The sequence below is a fragment of the Muntiacus reevesi genome, chromosome 6 (assembly GCF_963930625.1).
Source record: "Muntiacus reevesi chromosome 6, mMunRee1.1, whole genome shotgun sequence".
Lineage (NCBI taxonomy): Eukaryota > Metazoa > Chordata > Mammalia > Artiodactyla > Cervidae > Muntiacus > Muntiacus reevesi.
Genome location: NC_089254.1, coordinates 44,686,465 through 44,707,314, shown reverse-complemented (window position 1 = coordinate 44,707,314; position 20,850 = coordinate 44,686,465). Strand labels below are relative to the sequence as shown.

Genomic DNA, 20,850 nt, shown 5'->3' with positions numbered 1-20,850 from the left:
ATGAGGTGATTCTCCAGGTGAGAGAGAGAAACCAGGGTACAAAGGTAAGCATTGCTCAGACCCCCTTGGAAAATTGGGATCAAAGTTGAGAAATGAACTCTGCCTCCTGACTCTGAACCAGTCATTCTCTCTATCACACAGGGATGCCTGCTGCTAGCTGAGTTCATTTTGCCTTATGCTTTTTCACTTTATTAACAGGAAAGACCAAGAAATATTTCCCTCTTTGTGGCCCTCATAGTATCCTCAAATAGTCCTAAACACTGTTAGCACAGATCGCTTAAACCCAGGCTCCTCAGAGTATGGCTGCATAGGCACCACTTGGAAGCATGTCAGAAATATAGGTTCTCAGGCCCTACTCAGACCTCCTGACTCAGAAATGCATGTAACCCTATCCTCAACATCAGAGGTGGCAAAGCAATATAGCCCCATGTCTAGCCAGACTTTTCTTTTAAGACCTAGCCCACCTGCTGTGATGGGGGTGGGGTAGGAATAGGGGAAAACATTGAATACTTGGGGGTGATGCACAGCACCAGCCCACCACAAAAGCAAGGGGAGATTTAAGAGCAGTGGAAGGAAGCTTGTCCCCCAGGGCGGCCTTCCGTCTCAGTGCTTCTCCCAGTCACACGCAAATGTGGGCTTACAGATGTCAGTCTTTTATTTCCTGGCACTCCTGTGTGTGTCTGATTGTGCTGTCTGGGATACCATTAGCCATTTCCTGCAGGAGGTGCCCTTTTAAGATTATTGCTACAGCCACACCTGGAGGGTGCCAGGGAGACCCAAAGTCAACCACTTGGACGCATGTGAATGCACCACAGCCCCACTTACAGTGACTGAGCTGCTGTCCTCGCTGTTGGTGGCCTGGATTCTGAGAATATAGACAGGGATTGTTTCATAGTCTGCTTTAGTCACCAGCTGGAGTTCTCCCGTTTGGGGATTAATCCAAAATATATTTGGGTACTGCTGGCTGGCCCCTCCAGCAGAGATGGAGTATGTGATGCGGCTCTGGGGGAAGTCTTTATCTGAGGCTTGCACTCGTCCAACCCGGGTTCTACCTGGAAGAATAAAGTACCTGTGATTACTCCTGGGAATAATATCTGAGATTAGTCCTACTTCAAGGGTGAGGGGAGGAACCAGGAGCAGACATTCTCAGTGCCATGGGCCAACAGACTTTTGGAGGCCTCTGCTGTTCAAACTCTGTGTGTTTTACATCTTCAATTCTATTACATTCAAATTACATTAATGACACCCACTAGGAAACTGGCCATGTGATTCAAGCAGTACTGTGAAGTGTAAAAGACAATCCATGCCTTTATATAGATTCCAAGTATGCCAATTATTATATGATCATAACACTGGAAAGAACATCTTCCCATATACATCTTTTTGCAGCAGTGTTGTCTTTTTTATTTTTCAGATTTTCTCTGATGAGCCTGGGGTTCTCTTACAAGCAAAATAAGAACTAATTTTTAAGGGTTTAGCCACAGGATGATTAGAATATTTTTGATTTTTAAATCCTGTTCCATTTGGCTTATTTTACAAGTCTTGTTGGTGGGGCTGCTGGAAGTCTGTCTTACTGGTTTTGTAGAAGTTCTTCCTCATAAATTGCACTCCTCAAGGGCAGAATTTTCTCTTATTCAAATACATAGGCTGGCACTATGTGCTTGACCCAAAACAGGTGATTAACAATTATATCAGGATCTAAAAATTCATAAAAAGCCCATTGCTGTTGCATTTCTTATTCATTGGGTAAGGCATAAGGAACTAAAAGCATTTTCTTGAGATCCTCTGCTTGTGTTTTGTTTAAAATGTATTGTCAGGAAATGGAGCTCATCATAAAGAGAGAGAATGAAATGAAGAAGAGATGATTTTAGAGGCAGAGTTTTGGGTTTGTTTGGTTTTTAGTATAGAAGTAGCCACAATCAAAGACTGTGATAAACTCTGATTATTGTAGAGTTAACAGTGTTCTCTTCAAACTGGGAGAGACAGGGAGAAACTCAACCTGATTGGAAGGAGCCTGCAGAAATTGAGGAGTCCTAAAGGGTGGGAAAAAAGAGGCCTCCAGGGAATCCTGCAATGGAGAGAGAAAGCATCTTTATTTGTTTGTAAATGAGAGAAATCTAGAAATGGGAAGGCTTCTATTTTTAAATCTCAATTCTGAGTAAGCTGGATAAAAATCACAGTGGAGACCAAGGGAAAACTTAGGCTGCAAAAAGAGAGGATTAGCAGAATCAGGCACCCAGACAAAGAGGCAATCAGGGGGTTCAGAGAAATGCAGTTTAGTCAACAGTTTTTAAAATCTAGATTTCACTTGAAGGGCTCCTCCACAGTGAGGACAATTTAAAAAGAAGTAAGAGATGCAGTAAACAGGAATCAGTGGTGATTTGCTGTGCATAATACCACCATGGCCTCTGGCAGGGAGCCTCCCTCTGCCCAAGTGCCTCCATAGGAACGGGTCCCTCAAGGGCTCTGAAGTCCTACCTTGTAGGTTACTTACGTGGGCTCAGTTCTGACACGGCAAATACATAGGATGGACTATCAAAGACAAGAGGAAACTCATTTTCTGGACTTGTTAAGATATAAATGTAGATGTTATCTATAAGTGGAAATAGGAAAAACATTAAATCACAATACAGGCATCCCTCGATCTGTTGCACTTTATTGTAGTTTGCAGATAACTGCATTTTTTGCAAATTGAAGATTGTGGCAACCCTGTGTCAAGCAAGTTGAAAAATATGGCACTGTTTTTCCAATACAGCATTTGCTCAGTTTCGTGTCTCTGTGTCACATTTTGGTATTTTTTGCAGTATTTCAAACTTCTTCATCATTATTATATTGTTATGGTAATCTGTGATCAGTTGGTAACTTTGATGTTACCATTGCAAAAAGATTATGACTCACTAAAGGTTGAGGTGATGGTTAGCATTTTTAAACAATAAAGCGTTTTTAATTAATGTTTATTACTTAAAATTTTTTATTATTATTATTTTGGCTGTGCCATGCAGCTTATGGGATCTTAGTTCCCCCACCAGGGGTCAAACTCATGCCCCCTGCATTGGAGGTGCAGAGTCTTAACCATCTGACTCCCAGGGAAACCCCTGTACATTATTTTTTCAGACATAAAGCTATTGCACACTTAACAAACTACAACACAGTGTAAATATAACTTTTATATGCACTGGGAAACCAAAAAAGCTCATGTGACCCGCTCTATTGCTTTGTGCCAAGTCAAAGAGTTTGAACGGGAACTTGACAACTATGAGGAGACACAGATATGGGGCTTTAAGTAAGGAAGTAATGTGATGACATTTGTATTTCCTGAAAATCACTGTCAGAAATGTGATGGGTGCGTTGGAAATGGGCAAGACTAAAGGCGGGCAGAAAGACTCTTGAAAGACTCTTAGCATTGTAATTCAGTTACAGAAGAGGAGGTTCTGCATCAGAGCAGTACTAGTAGGATGGGGATGGGGTACAGTGGAGGGGGAGGCACCACATCTTAGAGATTTTAGTAGGTGACACAGAAGAAAGGATTTGGAGACTGATCTTGGTGAAGGACAAGAGGAGACTGGTCTGATTCTCAAGTGTTGGGGGTGTTGGAAGTTTCCTTTTGAATACCAATACATCCCCAGCCTAGACGAAGCATGGTCTAGCACAGTTTAGTCACTGCAATTTAAGGAAGATGCTTTATGAAATAAATCAAAATGATACTTGCTTTTATAGTAAGGAGCAGCAACATCCTGTACCTGAATTATCATGGTGTATTTATTGCCGGCTGCTAGATTACTTGGATTTTCATAGTCTAGATCACCAATCAACTAGATTAAAACAGAGAGATCAGATTACACAGAATAAACAATCCTTTTAGTTGAACTGACATTTTCATATACTGTTGGTGTACATGTAAATTGCAAAACCTTTCTGAAAAGCATCCTGCCCATAGAAGGAGCTTTAAAAAGTTATGCCCATACCCTTGCTCACTACTAGAGGACTTATTTGATAGAATTTATCAAGAGACAGAATCCACGTTTAAAGATGTTCATCAAGCACTGTTGTCCAGCATAGGCTCAAGACTTCAAGTAAATTGAAGAGAAAGGTGATACAGAATCCTACATGTAGGGTTATTTCCATCATTTAGGATACTTACAGATATATGTTTAGACTATAATAAAATCTATGCACAGGGAAGCAGACAAGAAGGAAACATATCAACATGTTAATAGTGCTTATTACTGAATATGCTTTCCTGTGTTTCCTAGTGTAGTGAACATGTATTAATTTCTTAAACAGAAAAAAATAGAAGTTATTTTTTGTTGGTGTGATGCATAAAATTGGTATAACTCTTGAGGATGGGAGGTAAAGAAGGGGGTAGATGAGATGATGGCTGGTGGGCTGCTTGTTCTTCCTGAGATAACTATGATGCAAAGACCACCTCCCCCATCAAGACCACTCCCTTTAAGACCCCCACCTCCCCTGCCCTTCTATCTTTCTCTTTCTTTGTCCCTACACTGTCCAGTGGGAACCTTGTTGTGAAAGATCTCACATAGCTCACTGAGACCCGCCTTTCATGCCCATGTTCTTCCATTTCTGTATTGGCCCCCGTGAAGATACTCCTCTTTTTCTTGTCCTCCTTTGGGTCTCCCATGGTCCTACAGTGTGGAATTTAGCAAGACATACCCATGACCCCAGGCCCTGCTCTCTCTCAACTCACACCTCGATGGCCAGGAAGGAGCCCTGAAACAAACAAAAGTGCTTGAACCCAGAGGGAACAGAGTGACTGTGGAGGCAGCTAACCAGACTCACAGGCTGAAAACTGCGAGCCATGCAAGAGAGAATCCAACCCTTAGCACCCCAGGCATAACCATGCATAACAAACAATTCCTGGAACTTGGGTAAAATAAAGAACAAATGGGGAAAACAGAGTCACTGTCAGTATGTCAGTCACAGTCAGCTGGAGAGGAAGTTACCTTGGAAATTTCTCTCTGTGGGGCAACAGAAGCACTATGCATGTTAGACCAACCTCCCCAATGCCCTTTCGATGATGCAATGCCCATTAACTGACCACGATTTTCCCAGAGCCAGCTGGATCCTGTGAAAACCTGCTGCTGCTCCCCACTCCAGATGGTGTGGTGAAGTTGAATCGGTTGTTTGGTGCTTTGCTGTCATCATCAAAGCAGAACTTGTTCAGGTCCAGAAGCAACGTCCCCCTGGCTGCTCTCTCAGGCACCATAATGCTGGCAAAAAGACACGATTCAATATTTTCCCCCAACAAATGGTGACTGAGTGTTCCTTCTAACATAGGCCTTAGGCTAGACAGCCTGACTTTCATTTCAACTGAAAGCAAGTCTGTGGTTAAGGCAGTACCCGCCCAACTGGTGTCCCCACTCTGCCCTTGCCTCCTTTCAGAAGATTCTCAACACAGCAGCCGGAGGGAGCCTGTGAAAAATGTTGTCAGATCATGCCACTTCTCTGCTCCTAAATCCCAAAAGGCTCCTTATTTCACTCCAAGTCCTAACTCCGATCTATAGTATCTTTCATGGTGTGTGCCCGCCCCTCACCCCTACCCCTTACCTGTCTGAGCTCATCTACTAACTCTTCTTGTTCATTGTCCTTCTGCCCTGGCCTCCCGATGCTCCTGGATACTCCCTGGGCCCTGGCCTCAGGGCCACTGCAGTTACTATGCAATGCTCCTCCCACAAATGTGCACACTGCTTGCTCTTTCTCTTTCTTTAGTCTTAAATCAAATGGCACCTTCTCAGGAGGCTCCCTGGCTACCCCATCTAAAATGTCAACACCCCTTGCCCATTACTCCCTCTCCCCTTCCCCACTCTACGTTTCATGCTTGGCACTTATCTTTTTTCAATGTACTTATATAGTTTACTTACTTATCCTGTCTATCACCTGTCCCATTCCCCCAACCCCTGGCTCCAAGAATGTAAGCTCCACAAGGGTGAAGATCTTTATCTGCTTTGTTCTAGGCATGCTCAGGAAATATTTGTTGAATGAATGAATGAATGGTAGCTTATGGGACTATTACAGGAGTGAAGGAGAATATAAGTGAAGTATAAATTCTGTCCCTGCCTGCAGGAGTTGATAATCTGATTGGGGGAGATCCCTGTACCCCTCCACACCCATGCTTAGAAGATTAGAAATTCCTCTACTTGTGTTCTCATGACTTTAAAGGCATGGAAGGTCCTCCTGACACCTTAGCATCATTCATTCAATAGAGGCTTATTCAGGGTGGAATTCTGGGTCCAAATCTCAGTTCACTCCAGGAGCGATGCAAATATTAATAACACGCAAATAGGTAAAACTGCCGCCAAACTCAGAGCCGTCTGGTCAAGCCCAGCTTGGAGTGGAAGACTCCAAGGAAGTGTGGTTAACACCTCTAGGCTTCAGTTCATTGAGTGTCTTCACGTGTCTCCAAGTTTCAGTTTTTCCATCTAGAAAATGGACTTGTCAGTTAGCTTCTGCTACATAACAAACCAGCCCAAAACCTAGGGTTTAAAACAATGGGCACTTTTTCTTTCTTACAACACTAATGGTTATCCATTTGCTTTTGGTTCTAGTCCTGCTTGGCTGGTCTCTCCAGTCACTGACAGCTTGCTTGGGGCTGATGCTCCCGGAGAGCCTCACTCACACCTCTGGTGGGAAGGTGGGTGGTCTCTGCATTGTATTGTCTCTCATTCTCCAGGAGGCTAGGCTGGGCTCTTCTCATGGAGATCTCAGGAAGTGCTACTTCCAAAAAGTTGCAAGAGAGGGCAAGTCCCAATGCGCACACACTTTTCAAGCACCTGCCATGCCATGTTTGTGAATACTCTGATGGGCAAAGCAATTCACCTGGTTAAGTCTAGATTCAAGGAGTAGAAGGAGATACCCATCTCTCAGTGGGAAGGATGGCAAAATCACAATGCAAAACAGCCTGTGTATAGGCAGAGAGGAATTTGTATGAGTGCTGTTTCTTTTTCCTTTTTTTTTTTTTTCTTTCTTTTCTTTTTTCTGTACCTACCACAATCATGTTTTCCCTTGGGCAGAATTTCTTACAAAAATATATTGTGGCTGTCATGAGAATGTGCCTGGAAGACCTTCAGCTATGGGAACATAATGGACCACAGATCCTAGCTGCCGGGCTCTGAAACCTGGATTTGCAGTGAGGTCATGTGCCAATGACAGGGCAGGACAGAGATACTAAGGCAGACTCATTTCTGTCCCGTGACAGCTGACTTTGGATCCAGGACTCCCCATTGCCCTAGCCAAGTTCATGGACTGCATAGCTGACTAGAACATTCTCACCCACGCATCCTCCCTCGTTCCTTTACTCAGGTCAGACTTGCATCACGATCTGATGGCTCCTGCAGCCTAGTCTAGCTCTGTCCCCATCTTCTCCCATAGGCATTTCCACTAATAAAAGCCTTGAGCCTTTAATCCTGTCTTGGCATCTTGTTCTCAGAGCATCAGCACGTGTTAAATTCTCTAATCCTCTGTACTATCACTTCTCTCTGCAACCAAATTATACTGCTTTCTACCTTCAACATTAGCTCTTCATGGCAGCTAAAATGGGCTCAGCAAACATGGAGCCAAGTCTGACGGCATGGATGGTCTTGGGCTGCTGAAGATAACTGGGTTTGTTTCTCCAGGAAAATGGTCTTTCTCGCAGGTATAACTACATTTCCATGATACCACTATGGGCAAAGATCGCCTCTGTGTCTCATCCAGATAGGAGTCCCAGCATCTCTGCTCCTATCTTGATTGTATGATGTCCTGGATGCTTAGAACAGATACTGTCTGTTAAATACCAACTCTATGCATCCTACCAAACTTTAAAAACTCTGTCTCTTATCCTCTCATCACCAAGAGGTTTGTATTCTTGTACCCATTTTACAGATGAAGAATGACTGGTTCAGAGTAGTTTCAAGACCTAGCCCAGAAAGCTGATTCATCTAGGCAGTATCCTCTATTGTCGGTGTAAAGAGTCACAGTACATTTTACTCTAGGTTCCATCAGTGACTCTCCAGGCCCCAAAGGGTTCAGGAATATGAGCTCTGATTACAAGTCTGCAGGAGCCAGGAGGTTGCACTCATGCAAAGACTCTCAGGTCCTGAAGCCAGACATTTCACACCCTCCAAAAAAGGCCTTCACATTCAGTTGCTTAGGGCCACCTGGCATGTTCTTTTCATTCTCCCCTGCCACTTGGTATTTTTCCCCTAAACTCATGACTTGGAACACCACTCCCCCTCATTCATCACTCCCTGCCTCAAAGACAGGCTGCCCTCACTCCCAGTCATCTGACCACGGTTCCTTCCCCACGCAGAGGTGACAGGCCCAGCCGCCTTATGAGTCGTCGGCCTCCTCCGCCTATGGCTCACAAACAGCTTGCCAGGCGCTTTCAGCCAAGCGCCTGACAATTTACAACCAGAGTGGGGCTGTCGCGGCGCCTTTGATGCCTCCATTGGGGCCATGGGCTCATTCATCACCAGCCTGGGAAAGCCACAGGGGCTGTTTCTATCTCTGGGCTGCCCAGACCCACGGAGGTGGCGGGAAACACAGCACAAAGCCACCTGCCTCTTTGGATCCACTGGGCAGCTTGGCACCCTCCCACCCTCTTCTACCTGAGTTCCCAAACTCCACTGCAGGGTCCACGCCAAGATCCCTGAAGAAGGAATGCACATTTAGGGGTGAGGCTGTCAGAGCCTGTGGCAACACCGAATCTGTCATTTGGTTCAGTTTTGATCTGATGGTGTTTTTCCGCTCTGGTGTGATGGGAATGGAGAAGATGCCAAGCATGGGAGGATGGTGGGTGATGCAGGCCAGGGTTTCCCAGTCCCCGAAGTGGGCAAATGAGGCTGGGCTTTGGGAGTAAAAACTTCAACTTCCAGGATGGCAGAAGAAGGAGCCCTTTTGTTGGCCCTCCTCATGCTCTGGCTTTCGAGGAGAGACTGCAGGTTATGCCCACTGGAAACTCCTGGAACCTTGTTTAGAGTTACCTTTAGTAAAAAATACAGTTAGCTCAGTTCCTGGCTGCTGTTGACCTTCAAGGCTCATTTGGAGAGAAGATTATCAAGAGGAGGACTCTGCATGGGCTTGTCTGGACAGTCTAGGGTATTCAAAATGTGATTTTACCAGCTAATATGGAAAGCAGTCTGCAAACTGCCATCTCACACATCAGGGGACTCTGTACTGCAGGAAGCCACAGGACACAATTATCAGAAATGCATTGAGGGGAGAAAATTGACCAGGAAGATTGGAGATAGCACAGCCTCTCCAGTCATTGATAACCAGAGTTCTTACTCTTCAACCATCTTCCCACATCTCTCTGGGCAGGAGAGCAAAGGAGAAAGCAGGAGGGTCTAGAAGAGCAGGGCATGAGGAAGAGAATTTCCCAAGATGCACTGGAGCTACCCAGTAGCCCTAGCATAGATTTAGATTCACAAAGAAAGTGAGAGTGTAAAGTTTATGGATCATCTCTACTGCATTCCAGGGACCATACTTCTCTTAACAGAGGTAGGTTTGATTTATGTAGAAAATGGTGTGGAAGTCCAGTCCTAACTATCCAAGACAACTGTTCCCACCCATCAAACAGATTCTGCTGTTGGGGTTGGGATAGGAACTTGTCACATGTTCAAGGCTATTATTGATTTGATAGGAACCTCAGCAAGAAGCAGATGGCAAATTAGGATAATTCTGGGAGGTTTAGTAAAGGAACTGTTACAGTGTGTACACAGGGTACATGAAAACCTCAAAGGATGGTGCGGTATCTCAGGCTAGGAAGAATGGACCTCCCTTTCCACTCCTAGGCCTGGAGGAGCCAGAGGGAGTAGTTCCTAAAACCAGAACCAGGGACAGAAAGTGCTGTGTGCAGGGGGCCGCCTTATAGGATCGGAGGCCTTCAGGAGGTGAAGGGGCTCATTGAGCTAACCAACGGGAGGAATCTGGAGGATAAATACCCTGACTTCTATCTCCCCCCTCATTCCAGGGCTTCCCATGAGCCAACTGGAAGCTGCAAGGCAAGGGAGCAGTTGATATCCATGGAAGTCAGCCACCTGGTAAACAGAGGAGGGTGGGGAAGGCTGGATTTGAAGAGGCAAATAGAGTCCAGAACAGGATTTAACTGTTTTGATGTCAGACTCAAAGCCACTTGATTCTTAGCATTATACTGGGCATACCAATGAGGGAAATAGGGGAAAACTGAGAAGCATAATACAGGAGTTTGTATTTCTATTGCTTACCCAAGACAGTCTTTGTCCAGGGTCCTTTGTCCTTTGTACAACCACACTATGTATTGGGACTGTGTCCAAAGTCACCTAGGGCTTAAACGTGAACCTCAAAACCAGTCATACATAAAGTCATAGTGAGATTCTCTCAATGGGGGCATCTGAAAGGGAGACCATCTTTGGTATTCAGCCTTGCTCCAGACACAGGACACTCCCTCAGCAAGGGTCACGGCCCTCCCAACTCCAGGAGGGACCACCTTCAGACTCCCGAGAAATGGGAGACTTTCTATTAAGAAAGCACAGAGATGAAGCTACTCTGGGGAGCTACTCATCTTGTGGTATTTAGACAAAATAGTGGAAAGACAGTTGTTGTTGCTGTTGTTCAGTTGCTCAATTGTGTCTGACTCTTTGCAACCCCATGGACTACAGAACGCCAGGCCTCCCTGCCCCTCACTATCTCTTGGAGTTTGCCCAAGTTCATGTCCATTGAGTCGGTGATGCTATCTAACCATCTCATCCTCCGTTGCCCAGAAAGACGGTACTGTTTTCCAAAAGACATATTAACCCAAAATCACAAAGGACTTTATTTTAAAATAATGGTGAGTAGATTGTGAGACAAAAAACAGGTCAAAATATCCAAAAGAACTTGTATCCCACTTGTATCTGCCTTTCCCCTCTTCTCTGCTGCCTTTTGTTTACAGGCAATTGAGTTGTGTAAAGCGAATTAGATGCTTTGTTTTAAGTAAATACTTGGTTTGATTTATTCATATTACCGATGGCGTGCTTCTCTGGGAGCTCCTAGCTACTGGTTCTAATTCTGAATTATCTATTATAACCACTAACCCACAGTACAGTCTTGCCATGAGTCCGAATAAATAAAGAAAAGGCACAGTCCAGAGAGGGTCTGACAAGTCCTGCGGACCTGTCACCAACAAAGATGAACATGTTGTAGAGGAAAGCAAATTAAAAATATTTTTTAACAGAGTAAGGAAATGGAGAAGGGAGATACAAAGAAGAAAGAAAATGGAAGAAGGAAAAAAAAGATGAGGAAGGAAAATCTCTTACCAAAAGAGACAATTCAAATCAACTTATTTTATTGAGCATGTCTCCAGTGCCCATGATGCTTCAGTCCCCACCAGACTATAGCAGAGGAGCCAAGGGCCCCTAAAAGGGGTGACGTGCCTGTACGTGTCTCGGAAGGCAAATACCTGAAGGTGAACTTGGTGCATGTCGAGGGGTTGTCATTAATGTCTTCCACAATGAAGGTTATCTGCTTGCGATTCTCTTGACCCCCGGAGGGTCTATCCTTCACCAGAACCTCCAGAGATATGATGGGATTTTGTCTTAATTCACCTGCATCTCGGTCTATCCTGCGCGCCACTTGGATGGTCCCAGTCACTGAGAAAGCAAAGGTCAGAACATGGCTCTCTGGAGAGAAATGAAGAGTCAGAGACAGATGAAGACTTGGAGTAAATTGGAAAAGAACGTTCTGATATGAGGACTGGCTTACAAAGAGAATATCCTCTATACACATACAAAAAACAAAAACAAAAAAAACTTATGTAAGTTCCTGTCTTGGACATTGATTGGTCTGGGTTCTCTGTTTAGGAGGCTTCAGGGTTAAATAAAATGCCTTATTAAAATGAATTTCACCTGTTTCTACTTTTTGTGGCCCCTAGAGACTTTAAAATTACAAATCTGGCTTCTATTCTGTTTCTTTTGGACAGTGCTGGTCTGGGTTCTCTGTTTAGGAGGCTTCAGGGTACCCTCACGATAGTGAACTCATTTGCCCCTAGACACCCACCTGCCTCAGAGGGGAAGTAGTGATTCAGCTGTCACACAGGACCCCGTTCAGTGACCCCAACCCCTAGGCCAGCTGCTCTTAGTACACCTATTATAGGAAATTCCTTGCTGGCCCTGTCATTAGGGCTCTGTGCTTTCACTGCTGAGGGCCTGGGTTCAATTCCTGGTCCGGGAACTAAGATCCAGCAAGCCATGAGGTGCAGCCAAAAAAAATATACCTATTACTCCAATAACTTACAATAGTCTATAAATATAAAGGCATGCCCCAGACCAAAAGAGAAAATATTTGTAAAACAAGCCAATTAAAGAATGCACAAGGATGTATGTGTTTGACTTACACTGATTGATCATGAAATAGCTGTTGACAGTAGTGATGCTGTAGAGAAGGAAGTGGGTAAAACCTTTATCATCAGGGTCCTCCGCTGTGATATGGGCCACGATGATTCCTGGACTCAGCTCCTCGGGAATCGTGTACGTGTGTGTCAGGCTGGAACAGAATTTCAGCAGACACAGCTAATTTTCAGGGGCACAGGAGGGTGGAGTCTGGGAGGTGGGTATTTTGGTTCAAGCTAAATATAGCGCTGAGCTGTTGGAATTGCATCAACTGTTGTTTGGGAGGGAGAACTCAGCAGCTGAAAAGAGGGGTGACTGCCTTTTGTGTTTCCAAAGATCACGTCCCTGTGGATGCAAAGAAGTCATCACGCTGTGACGGCAACAATTTATATCGGCTTCAGTCCCTGCCTTCACGCAGGCCTGATGCCATTTCAGATCAGTCTCAGCATTCACGTCTTTTAAAATAAGAATCGTTGGCCTGTCCAGCTGTCTTCTCTTCTCCCAATATGTGTGCAGAAGTCCTCTAAATTCTTTTGAAAATCTCTCTGGACACAATATGAAGAGCTATGGTTTCCTGACACCCATCCCATAGCTGCTGCTAGAGGTTCACAATAAATTGTGAACATTCTCTGTTCTAGTGCCTCTGCTCACTTTTTAATTCTTTTTGTTTTTTTTTTATGCTGAGGAGGCAGAATTCATGCGCATAACATGTATGCTTGTCCAAGTTGTGTTAACCATGAGGTCAGTTCTCTGAAGGGAGAAATGAGCCCCTTGCCAGAAGCCAAGGTCAGCACACTGCCCTCCAAGGACGACTTCTTACAAGGTAACCCCAAATTACCAACTTACCCACCTTCCTCAGACTTCCATTGCCTTGCAACAAGACAGATAGGTTTGAAGTTTTAACTGCACAACTTGGTAATTGAGTAATTTTGCATATACCAAGGGAGGCTTATTGTTTAAAATAACTCTGCAGAAAGTCCTTTTGTGGAGGGGAAATCACTTCTGTGGGGCAAATAGTCATCTCTAATTTCCCAGTCTCCTAAATTTGGATTTTCCCACCCGGGAACTTCTTTAAGAGGGGAATACTATAGCCCGTATCTAAAGGATTGAATTCATTTCATGAGCTCAGAATGCCTCTGTGGTTTCGTGCCATCATCTGCAGGGCCAGAGGGAGGAGAAAAGGGAAGGAACTTCTGGGGGAGTCAGAGGCAGGCCCTCCCCGGCCAGGCTTCTCCCCGGATCCTGGGCCTGCCCTCACTTGTGGGGTGACCCCCTGAAGGCTCACTCCACTGTTGGGGGACAGTAATCTTGTTCAGGCCAAGAGGCCACTCCAGGGCTCTGGACCTCTCACCACTGGTGGTCCCACAGAAGCTACCATTCATCCATTTATTGGCTGGACACAGCTCATTCTCCGGGAAACTGTGCCACCCACTGGGGTCCAGGGATGGACAAAGTTGGTGTGGCCATGGAAGCAGGGGTGGCAGGAACCAACAGCAGAGACAGAGGGGAGAGGGATTTGGCTCTGGCTTCTCAGGCTGCACTAAGTCCTTATTCTACTGTGTGAGAGCCCCTGTTTCTAACATGTTGGATTTTTTTGGGGGGGATGCTACATTGAGGGGGTTCTGTTAACTTCCAACAAAGAGGTCGCTAAGACAACCATGCTACCTTCACAGCCTCACCCTTGCTACCCCAAATGTGGTCCCTTCCTTTCTAACCAGCTTCCTGAGGATGCAGCATCTGTAAACAGACCTCCAGCCCCTCCAGACCACTGAATTAGGATCCACATTTTCAAAGATGCCCAGGGAATGTGTATGCACTTTAAAGTTTGAGAAAGACCACCTGTGTAAGGAATTGGGCTTCCCAGGTGGTGCTAGGGGTAAAGAACCTGCCAGCCAGTGCAGGAGACATAAGGGTCGTGGGTTCAATCCCTGGGTCAGGAAGATCCCCTGGAGGAGGGCATGGCAACCCACTCCAGCATTCTTGCTGGAGAATCCCATGGAAAGAGGAGCCTGGCAGGCTACAGTCCATAGGGTTGCAAAGAGTTGGACACAACTGAAGCGACTTAGAACGGACGCATTGTAAAGGATCACTAGAGGTAAAAGCTACAGGTTCCCAGCCTCTCACAGAACAGACAGAGGACACCTTGGGAGGGAAATCCCCTTCCTCCCAACCTCTTTTTTTTTCTAAGACAGTGGTTCTCAGCTGCAGGTGATTCTGTTGTTTCTCACACCTAGAGGAGCAGGCTGCTATTGGCATGTAGTGAGTAGAGACTAGGGATGCTGCTAAACAACCTGTGATGCCCAGGAGAGCCCCACCACAGAAAGTATCCTTCTTGACATGTCAGGAGTGCAGCTGCTTAAGACCCTGTTCTGTGGGCTTATCTAGGCCATGCTGGGTGCTCCAGGAACTCAGGTCGCGTGAGGAGGACTGATCAGGCTGTTGGTGAAGATACAATTACCCAGATATAACATCCTTTCCTTGGCTGACTTGATATTGAGCCTGGCAGAAGATAAAATCTGTGGTTTATTTGGCTTGAGGATCCAAGGCCCAAGTGTGTATAAAATATCACTTAACTTAGAAGTGTCACCCTGAGACCACAGTAGAGATCTGTTCAAATGCGCTAAAACCAGGACCCTGGCAGTTCCCCAAAAGGGGAAGCTCTGATATTACCACTCCCCATACTCTTCTATGATGCTGGCTCACCAGAGCCTGGGCCCACGGCCACACTCAGGGGAAAGGCTGTGAATCCGGGATGACCTGAGATGGTGTCTGTTAAGCCTCTGAAGTGTGTCTACACTATCTGGCACCAGGTTGAAAAGGACTGTGCAAAAGGGGTGGGCAAAAAAGGGAAAGACCACCCTGCCCGACTCGAAAACAAGGATCTCTGCAAAAATATAGAGCACTCTGCCTGCGATGTAGACGGTGAATGTAAGTCAGGTACTCTTATACTCAGCTGCCCAGCTTTCATAATGGCAGCATCCTGGAGTGCCTGTTGCGAGTCCAGGAGACACTGAGACATTCGTCACCACCCAGGAATACAATGGTGAGACATTTTCAACAACAGAAATGGTACTTGCATTGATTGTGTTCTTTGCAGAACCTTAACAAATAGTCAAGAGAGGAGAGTTGCTTCCACATTTTGCATTCCTACTTCACACTCAACCTCAGTCTACTCAAGTCCATTTGAGGAATTAATTGTGTTAATACTGAACTAAATAACTTATGTTTAGTCCCAAGTTTCCAGTAGTCATGAATGGATATGAGAGTTGGGCCATAAAGAAGGCTCAGCACCAAAGAATTGATGCCTTTGAACTGTGGTGCTGAAGAAGACTCTTGAAAGTCCCTTGGACTGCAAGGAGATCAAACCAGTCAATCCTAAAGGAACTCAACCCTGAACATTCATTGGAAGGACTGCTGCTGAAGCTGAAGCTCCAGCACTTTGACTACCTAAGGCGAAGAGCTGACTCATTGGAAAAGACCCTGATGCTGGGAAAGATTGAGGGTAGGAGGAGAAGGGGGCTGGCTGCAAAGGACGAGATGATTGGATGGCATAATCAACTGAATGGACATGAGTTTGAGCAAACTCAGGGTGACAGTGAAGGACAGGGAAGCCTGGTGTGCTACAGTCCATGGAGTCACAAAGAGTCAGACATGACTGAGGAACTGAACAACAACAAATGTTTGTTGTTTGCACTGATTTGGGGGAAAGGAAGTATCATGGTTGAAGGGAACCAGGAAACCAGGAAACCCTCAAAGTCAGGATCTAGTTTGAAACTGAGCAAACCTGTTGAAGGAGCAGATGGCTGAGGGAGTAGGTTGGCTCTAACTGAGCAGCCACCCTCCCCCTAGTCCTTCTAGATCACAAGCTCTTGCAGACCCATCCCTACCAACATCCAGGGGAATACTCTGAAAGAAAGTCGACTATTTTTTCAAAAAAATGTTTAAACAGTCACATAGTTCATGTTTCCTGTCTGGGATGGAGACTAACAGGTTCATCTGTCAAACTGAAAGTGAGAACTAGTGCCAGAGCCATCTCTAGGGGCCTCAACAAATAGCCAAGGTCATGTTCTCTTTCTGTAGAGGTGAACTGCTTTATTTTAGATATAGTTTAAATCAGATGGCCTACAAGTTCTGCCCCATGGGTGAACTTGATAGTCTATTTTCCTACCTCACAAACTGGGGAGGGAATCACAGAACATGTCAGCTCCAGCCCCACCAACATCACTTTCCTCTGGGGATCACTGATGAATCCGCCTTGCCATGTTGGCCAACACTTGAGTCCGAATCCAGGCTGGGATGTCACAACTATTTATAAGCTGCCCGTACTGCGCTCCTGCAGGAGCCTGTCAGCAGGAATGTACTGAGTCATCCTTCTGAGCTTAACCTGGCAACAGGCATGGATGGGAAGTATTTCATGGGAGTATCTCTGCTGCTGTTCCCTTCACACTGACACCCAGCATCTGGGCTATAGACTGTGATAATATCCAGAAGTTTCACAACTGTGGTGTGTTTTGCCAAAAGGCACTCAATTAGCCTGTGAGTGGCTTTAATACCTTGATTTCAGAATACTTTGCAAGCTTTCTACATAGTTCTGGGGCCCAGTGGCTTTTTGTTGGTGGGATCTCCTGAGCTGAATTTATTCCATGAATACAGTGAACTGAGGCAGGGCACTTTGCCGGTTTCCTTATGGTGGTTTTTGAGCCTGGCTCAGAAACTGGGGTAGGCAGAATTTCGTAACCAGTAAGTCAGGCTGTTTGCAGAGTCATATGCTAGCTCAGAATCCCACCTCCCTTTCCTAAATCCTCCTATGGGTGACAGGCTCTGGTCTCCCTTTTGTGCCTACACTACCGCCGGGCACACTCCCACAGGGTGTCTCCACCAGATTCATTCCTCATGTCAACTGGATGGAGGAGCTCCCAGACACAGGTCCTGGACCCATCACAGCAGGAAGAAACTCAGAGCACCCAGCAGTGAGTAGATCTCTTAGGCATCATCAAAACAGCCCTTCCCTCAGTCAGAGACAATGATATTCCAAGAGGAGGGAAAGTGTCTGGACTGATGACATTCTCTAGGATTGTCCTCTTACTAACGGTGAGTGCTTTATCCTATGAGTACCTCATATTTACCTTCTACATGTGCCCATTGGCAGACCTTGCACAAGGCCAAGGTGTGTGGCCCCCACCTCCTCCCCAACATACCCAGATCCCATGGTGCACGTGTCTATGGAGGCAGGGGGAGCTGAGATGGAAGGCAGAAGTCCAGAGGCCCAGGTAAAGGACCCTGATGGTTGGGAGCCTCTTACCTCTCCTCCCAGCGGAGCAAGGGGCAGCCCTCTCCCTGTGATGGAATGAATCTGAAGAGACTCGGCCACTTGAGACCCCTCCCCATGCCCCGAGGCCTACCTGGTGAAGCGTGGGATCTCATCATTGATGTTCACGATATTCACGTGCAGCTCCGTGGATGCTCTGAGTCCTTGACTATCTCTCACTTCCACAATGAGATGATAACTGTCAGGAAATAGCCCAAGTCAGGGAGAGAGTCAAGCTTTGCTGATACCTCCACAAATGAGGTGGAGGGAGTGGGGAAAGTGTCTTTCCCCTTTCTGGCCACCCCTTCTCCATATGCCCCTGCAGAGTTAGATCTTCTTTCCTCATCTCTAAGACCCTTCCATTTCTCATCCTTTAGTTATTATCCATGACCGCCATCTCACGGTCGCCACGTTGCATACTCTGTCCTCATCCTTCCCCATGACATCCCAGCAAAGTGCCTAGTACACCTACGTACGGAAACCAAGGCTGCTGCAGATTAAGTAACTAGCCCTGCTTTTCACACCTGGTGCAGAGCCCAGAGCCAAACATGGTTGACCCCAAGACCTCTGTGTTTTCATCCTTGAACCCTGGCCTCTTGAGGAGATTGAGGCTCCTTCCTCAGAGGCCTGCTTGCCTCCACCGTTTTACTCTAATGTCCATGGACAGCTCCAATGGCTGTCTCCCTGGAGCCAGAAGGGCATCGAAGGCAATCCTCCAGATGCCCCAGGGTTCCTCTCCCACACCTTCATCCCTGTGGTCCAGAGAGGAGGGTTTTGGACAGGGAAGGAGGCCTTCTGGATAATGGCCTTAATCCCAATCCCTCTTTGGAGCTCACTACCCTCTGAACCTGGCAGCAAGGCCACAAAGCACTCAGGGCCTCCCTGGCTGCACCAGGCCTGCCCTTGGACCCTCAGATAAAAGGTACTTCAAGTAAGGTCATTGGCAAAGGCTACCTGCTGTGTCCTGCTTCAAAGTCAAATTCTGTTGTGGAGAAGAGGGTCCCATTAGCAGACATTCTGAAACTCTTTGAAGGGGAAATCAGGAGATACTAAAAAAACAAGGGAAAAAGTATAACTAAGCACACCTATGCAGCTTTCCCCAGGAAGTGAGGTTGTTCACTTCCCATTTTATATTCATGGCCCGTGGAACCTTTTTGATACAACAGGATGAAGGTCCAAATGGGCAGTTCTCTGGCTTAATGGTTCTTGATTCAAGAAAACTCTGGATCAGTTGATCTGAACCTTTGACCCTGATCGGCAGTGCCCTGAGAAGCTGGTTACTGGATCCTACTTCAATTACAGAAAATACACATAAACAGCCCCCTGCTTCTGAGTCCAGCATCCTTATCCTCACCACCATATTCTCACTTCTAGCTTTGATTCAATGCCTTGGCTTTAACCAACACTATTTCAACACAACTCCCATGTATTAGAAAATAGGACAATCCTAAAGGAAATCAACCCTAATATTCATTGGAAGGACTGATGCTGAAGCTCCAATATTTTGGCTACCTGATGTGAAGAGCTGATTCATTGAAAAAGACCTTGATGCTGGTAAAGATTGCAGGCAAAAGGAGAAGAGGGGACGGCAGAGAATGAGATGGTTAGATAGCATCACCTAGTCAATGAACTTGAATTTCAGCAGACTCCGGGAGATAGTGGAGGACAGGGGGGCCTGACATTCTGCAACCCATGGGGTTACAAAGAGTCAGACATGACTTAGCAACTGAACAACAATAACAAAGCAAATATGATTCAGTCTCTTCCCTTAAAAGAACTTGGGACATGATGTAGTACGAAATGTTCACAAGCATTGTTCATTGAAATGATGGCAGGGAAAAGGGAAGAAACAAGTGCGAGAGAAAATAACCTTAGCAGGTACTGGTGTCCAAGTTGGAAGCTAGCTTGGACTCTTTAACATTCGATCGCAGGGCTGTGGCAACTGGTCAAGTCTTTGTACAAGTTGGGGAGTTGAGAGCCTGTCCTTCTTGGTTCCCAGTGCTCAGCCCAGCTCTCTTGAGGGCCCCCCTGCCCAGCACCACTTGCTCTGATAGGGACACAGGCTTATTTGTTCATCCTACTAAGGGTCAGCCCATAGGAGGCCCACCCCATCCATCCATGGGTGCTCATCAGGATCATGGAGTCCCTTCCTTGCTCCCATGATGGAATCAAGAAGTGGGAGAAGGCTCTGGATCAGAAGAGCTGAGTCCAAGTTCTGGATCACCTGAGGACCTGGGACAATTCCATTCCTTGCCTGTAATTTAGGGATGAGACCACCAACACATGTTATGGTGAGGATTAAATCAAAAGCACACTGTATAATGAAGAGGGCTGCAGCAACATGTGAGGCTTGCATATTTATAGCCATTTATTCCAAAGGGCTTTAAGAGTAGAAGATGTCATTATTTGCGACTAGGATGAGAGATGATCCCTGATCAGATCAGAAGTGGAGGTTTTGCGACCAGAGTCCCAGCCCCTGAAGTCTAGAATCAAAGGAAACGCTAGCCAAGCTTTCTAACCCAGTGATTTGCTGTGTTGTGATCACAGCTGAGCTCCCCGTAGAGAAGAGAGAATGTACAGAAAAGAGATGAAAGCTCTCCTTTGGGGCCAATATAAGATTTTAAAATCATTTTTTAAGTGCTTACTTTCCATTTATTATTTAATAACATTTTCTAGCTGTAATGAACATATTTTTAACACAAAAATTGGGAAAGACAGAAAAGTTTAAAAAAGAAAATATTAATCACCTATAAAATCTCATCATTTTCATCAATAGCCTTCTGTTCTTTTCTATGTAAACATACATTCTCCAAAACAAATTGAGATGATGTTCTAACCAAAATCATAATATTTTGTTCTTTTTATTTAGAACTTGAGCATTTGCCCATATTCTTGTCTTATTTTACAGCCTGGTTGGTTAATGATGATACAACATTCTACTGTAACGGCTTGTTTTATGGTCTTCCTTGCTGGTTACTTAAGTGCTTCCAACCCATTGTTAAGAGGAAATATTCGGGCAATGCCAAGGACTGCCTTTCTCCCAGCTCCCACCACACTCCCTCTCCAAATTGTATGAACATCTTGGCAGCACTCAAAGATGTGATGCTTATCCCAAGCCCCCCACCGATTGACTGGCGGGGCCTGCAGCTGGCAACATGTGGAGCAGTTCTGGCTCTGTGAGCAGAGCCTTTCCTGTGGAGA

At 45.7% G+C, this 20,850-nt stretch overlaps 1 protein-coding gene across 1 annotated transcript in view; it reads right to left on the bottom strand.

Moving 5' to 3' along the window:
• The window catches only part of CDHR3 (cadherin related family member 3), a 45,729-nt gene that overhangs the window by 12,656 nt on the left and 12,223 nt on the right, over positions 1–20,850 (bottom strand). The window contains exons 3-10 of the mRNA XM_065938469.1: positions 18,604–18,698; positions 17,744–17,848; positions 12,347–12,495; positions 11,414–11,603; positions 5,057–5,228; positions 3,710–3,812; positions 2,495–2,593; positions 826–1,052 (exon numbers count right to left, since the gene is read on the bottom strand). Of these exons, the coding sequence (XP_065794541.1) occupies positions 826–1,052; positions 2,495–2,593; positions 3,710–3,812; positions 5,057–5,228; positions 11,414–11,603; positions 12,347–12,495; positions 17,744–17,848; positions 18,604–18,698 (1,140 nt within the window). The remainder of the gene's footprint in view (positions 1–825; positions 1,053–2,494; positions 2,594–3,709; positions 3,813–5,056; positions 5,229–11,413; positions 11,604–12,346; positions 12,496–17,743; positions 17,849–18,603; positions 18,699–20,850) is intronic.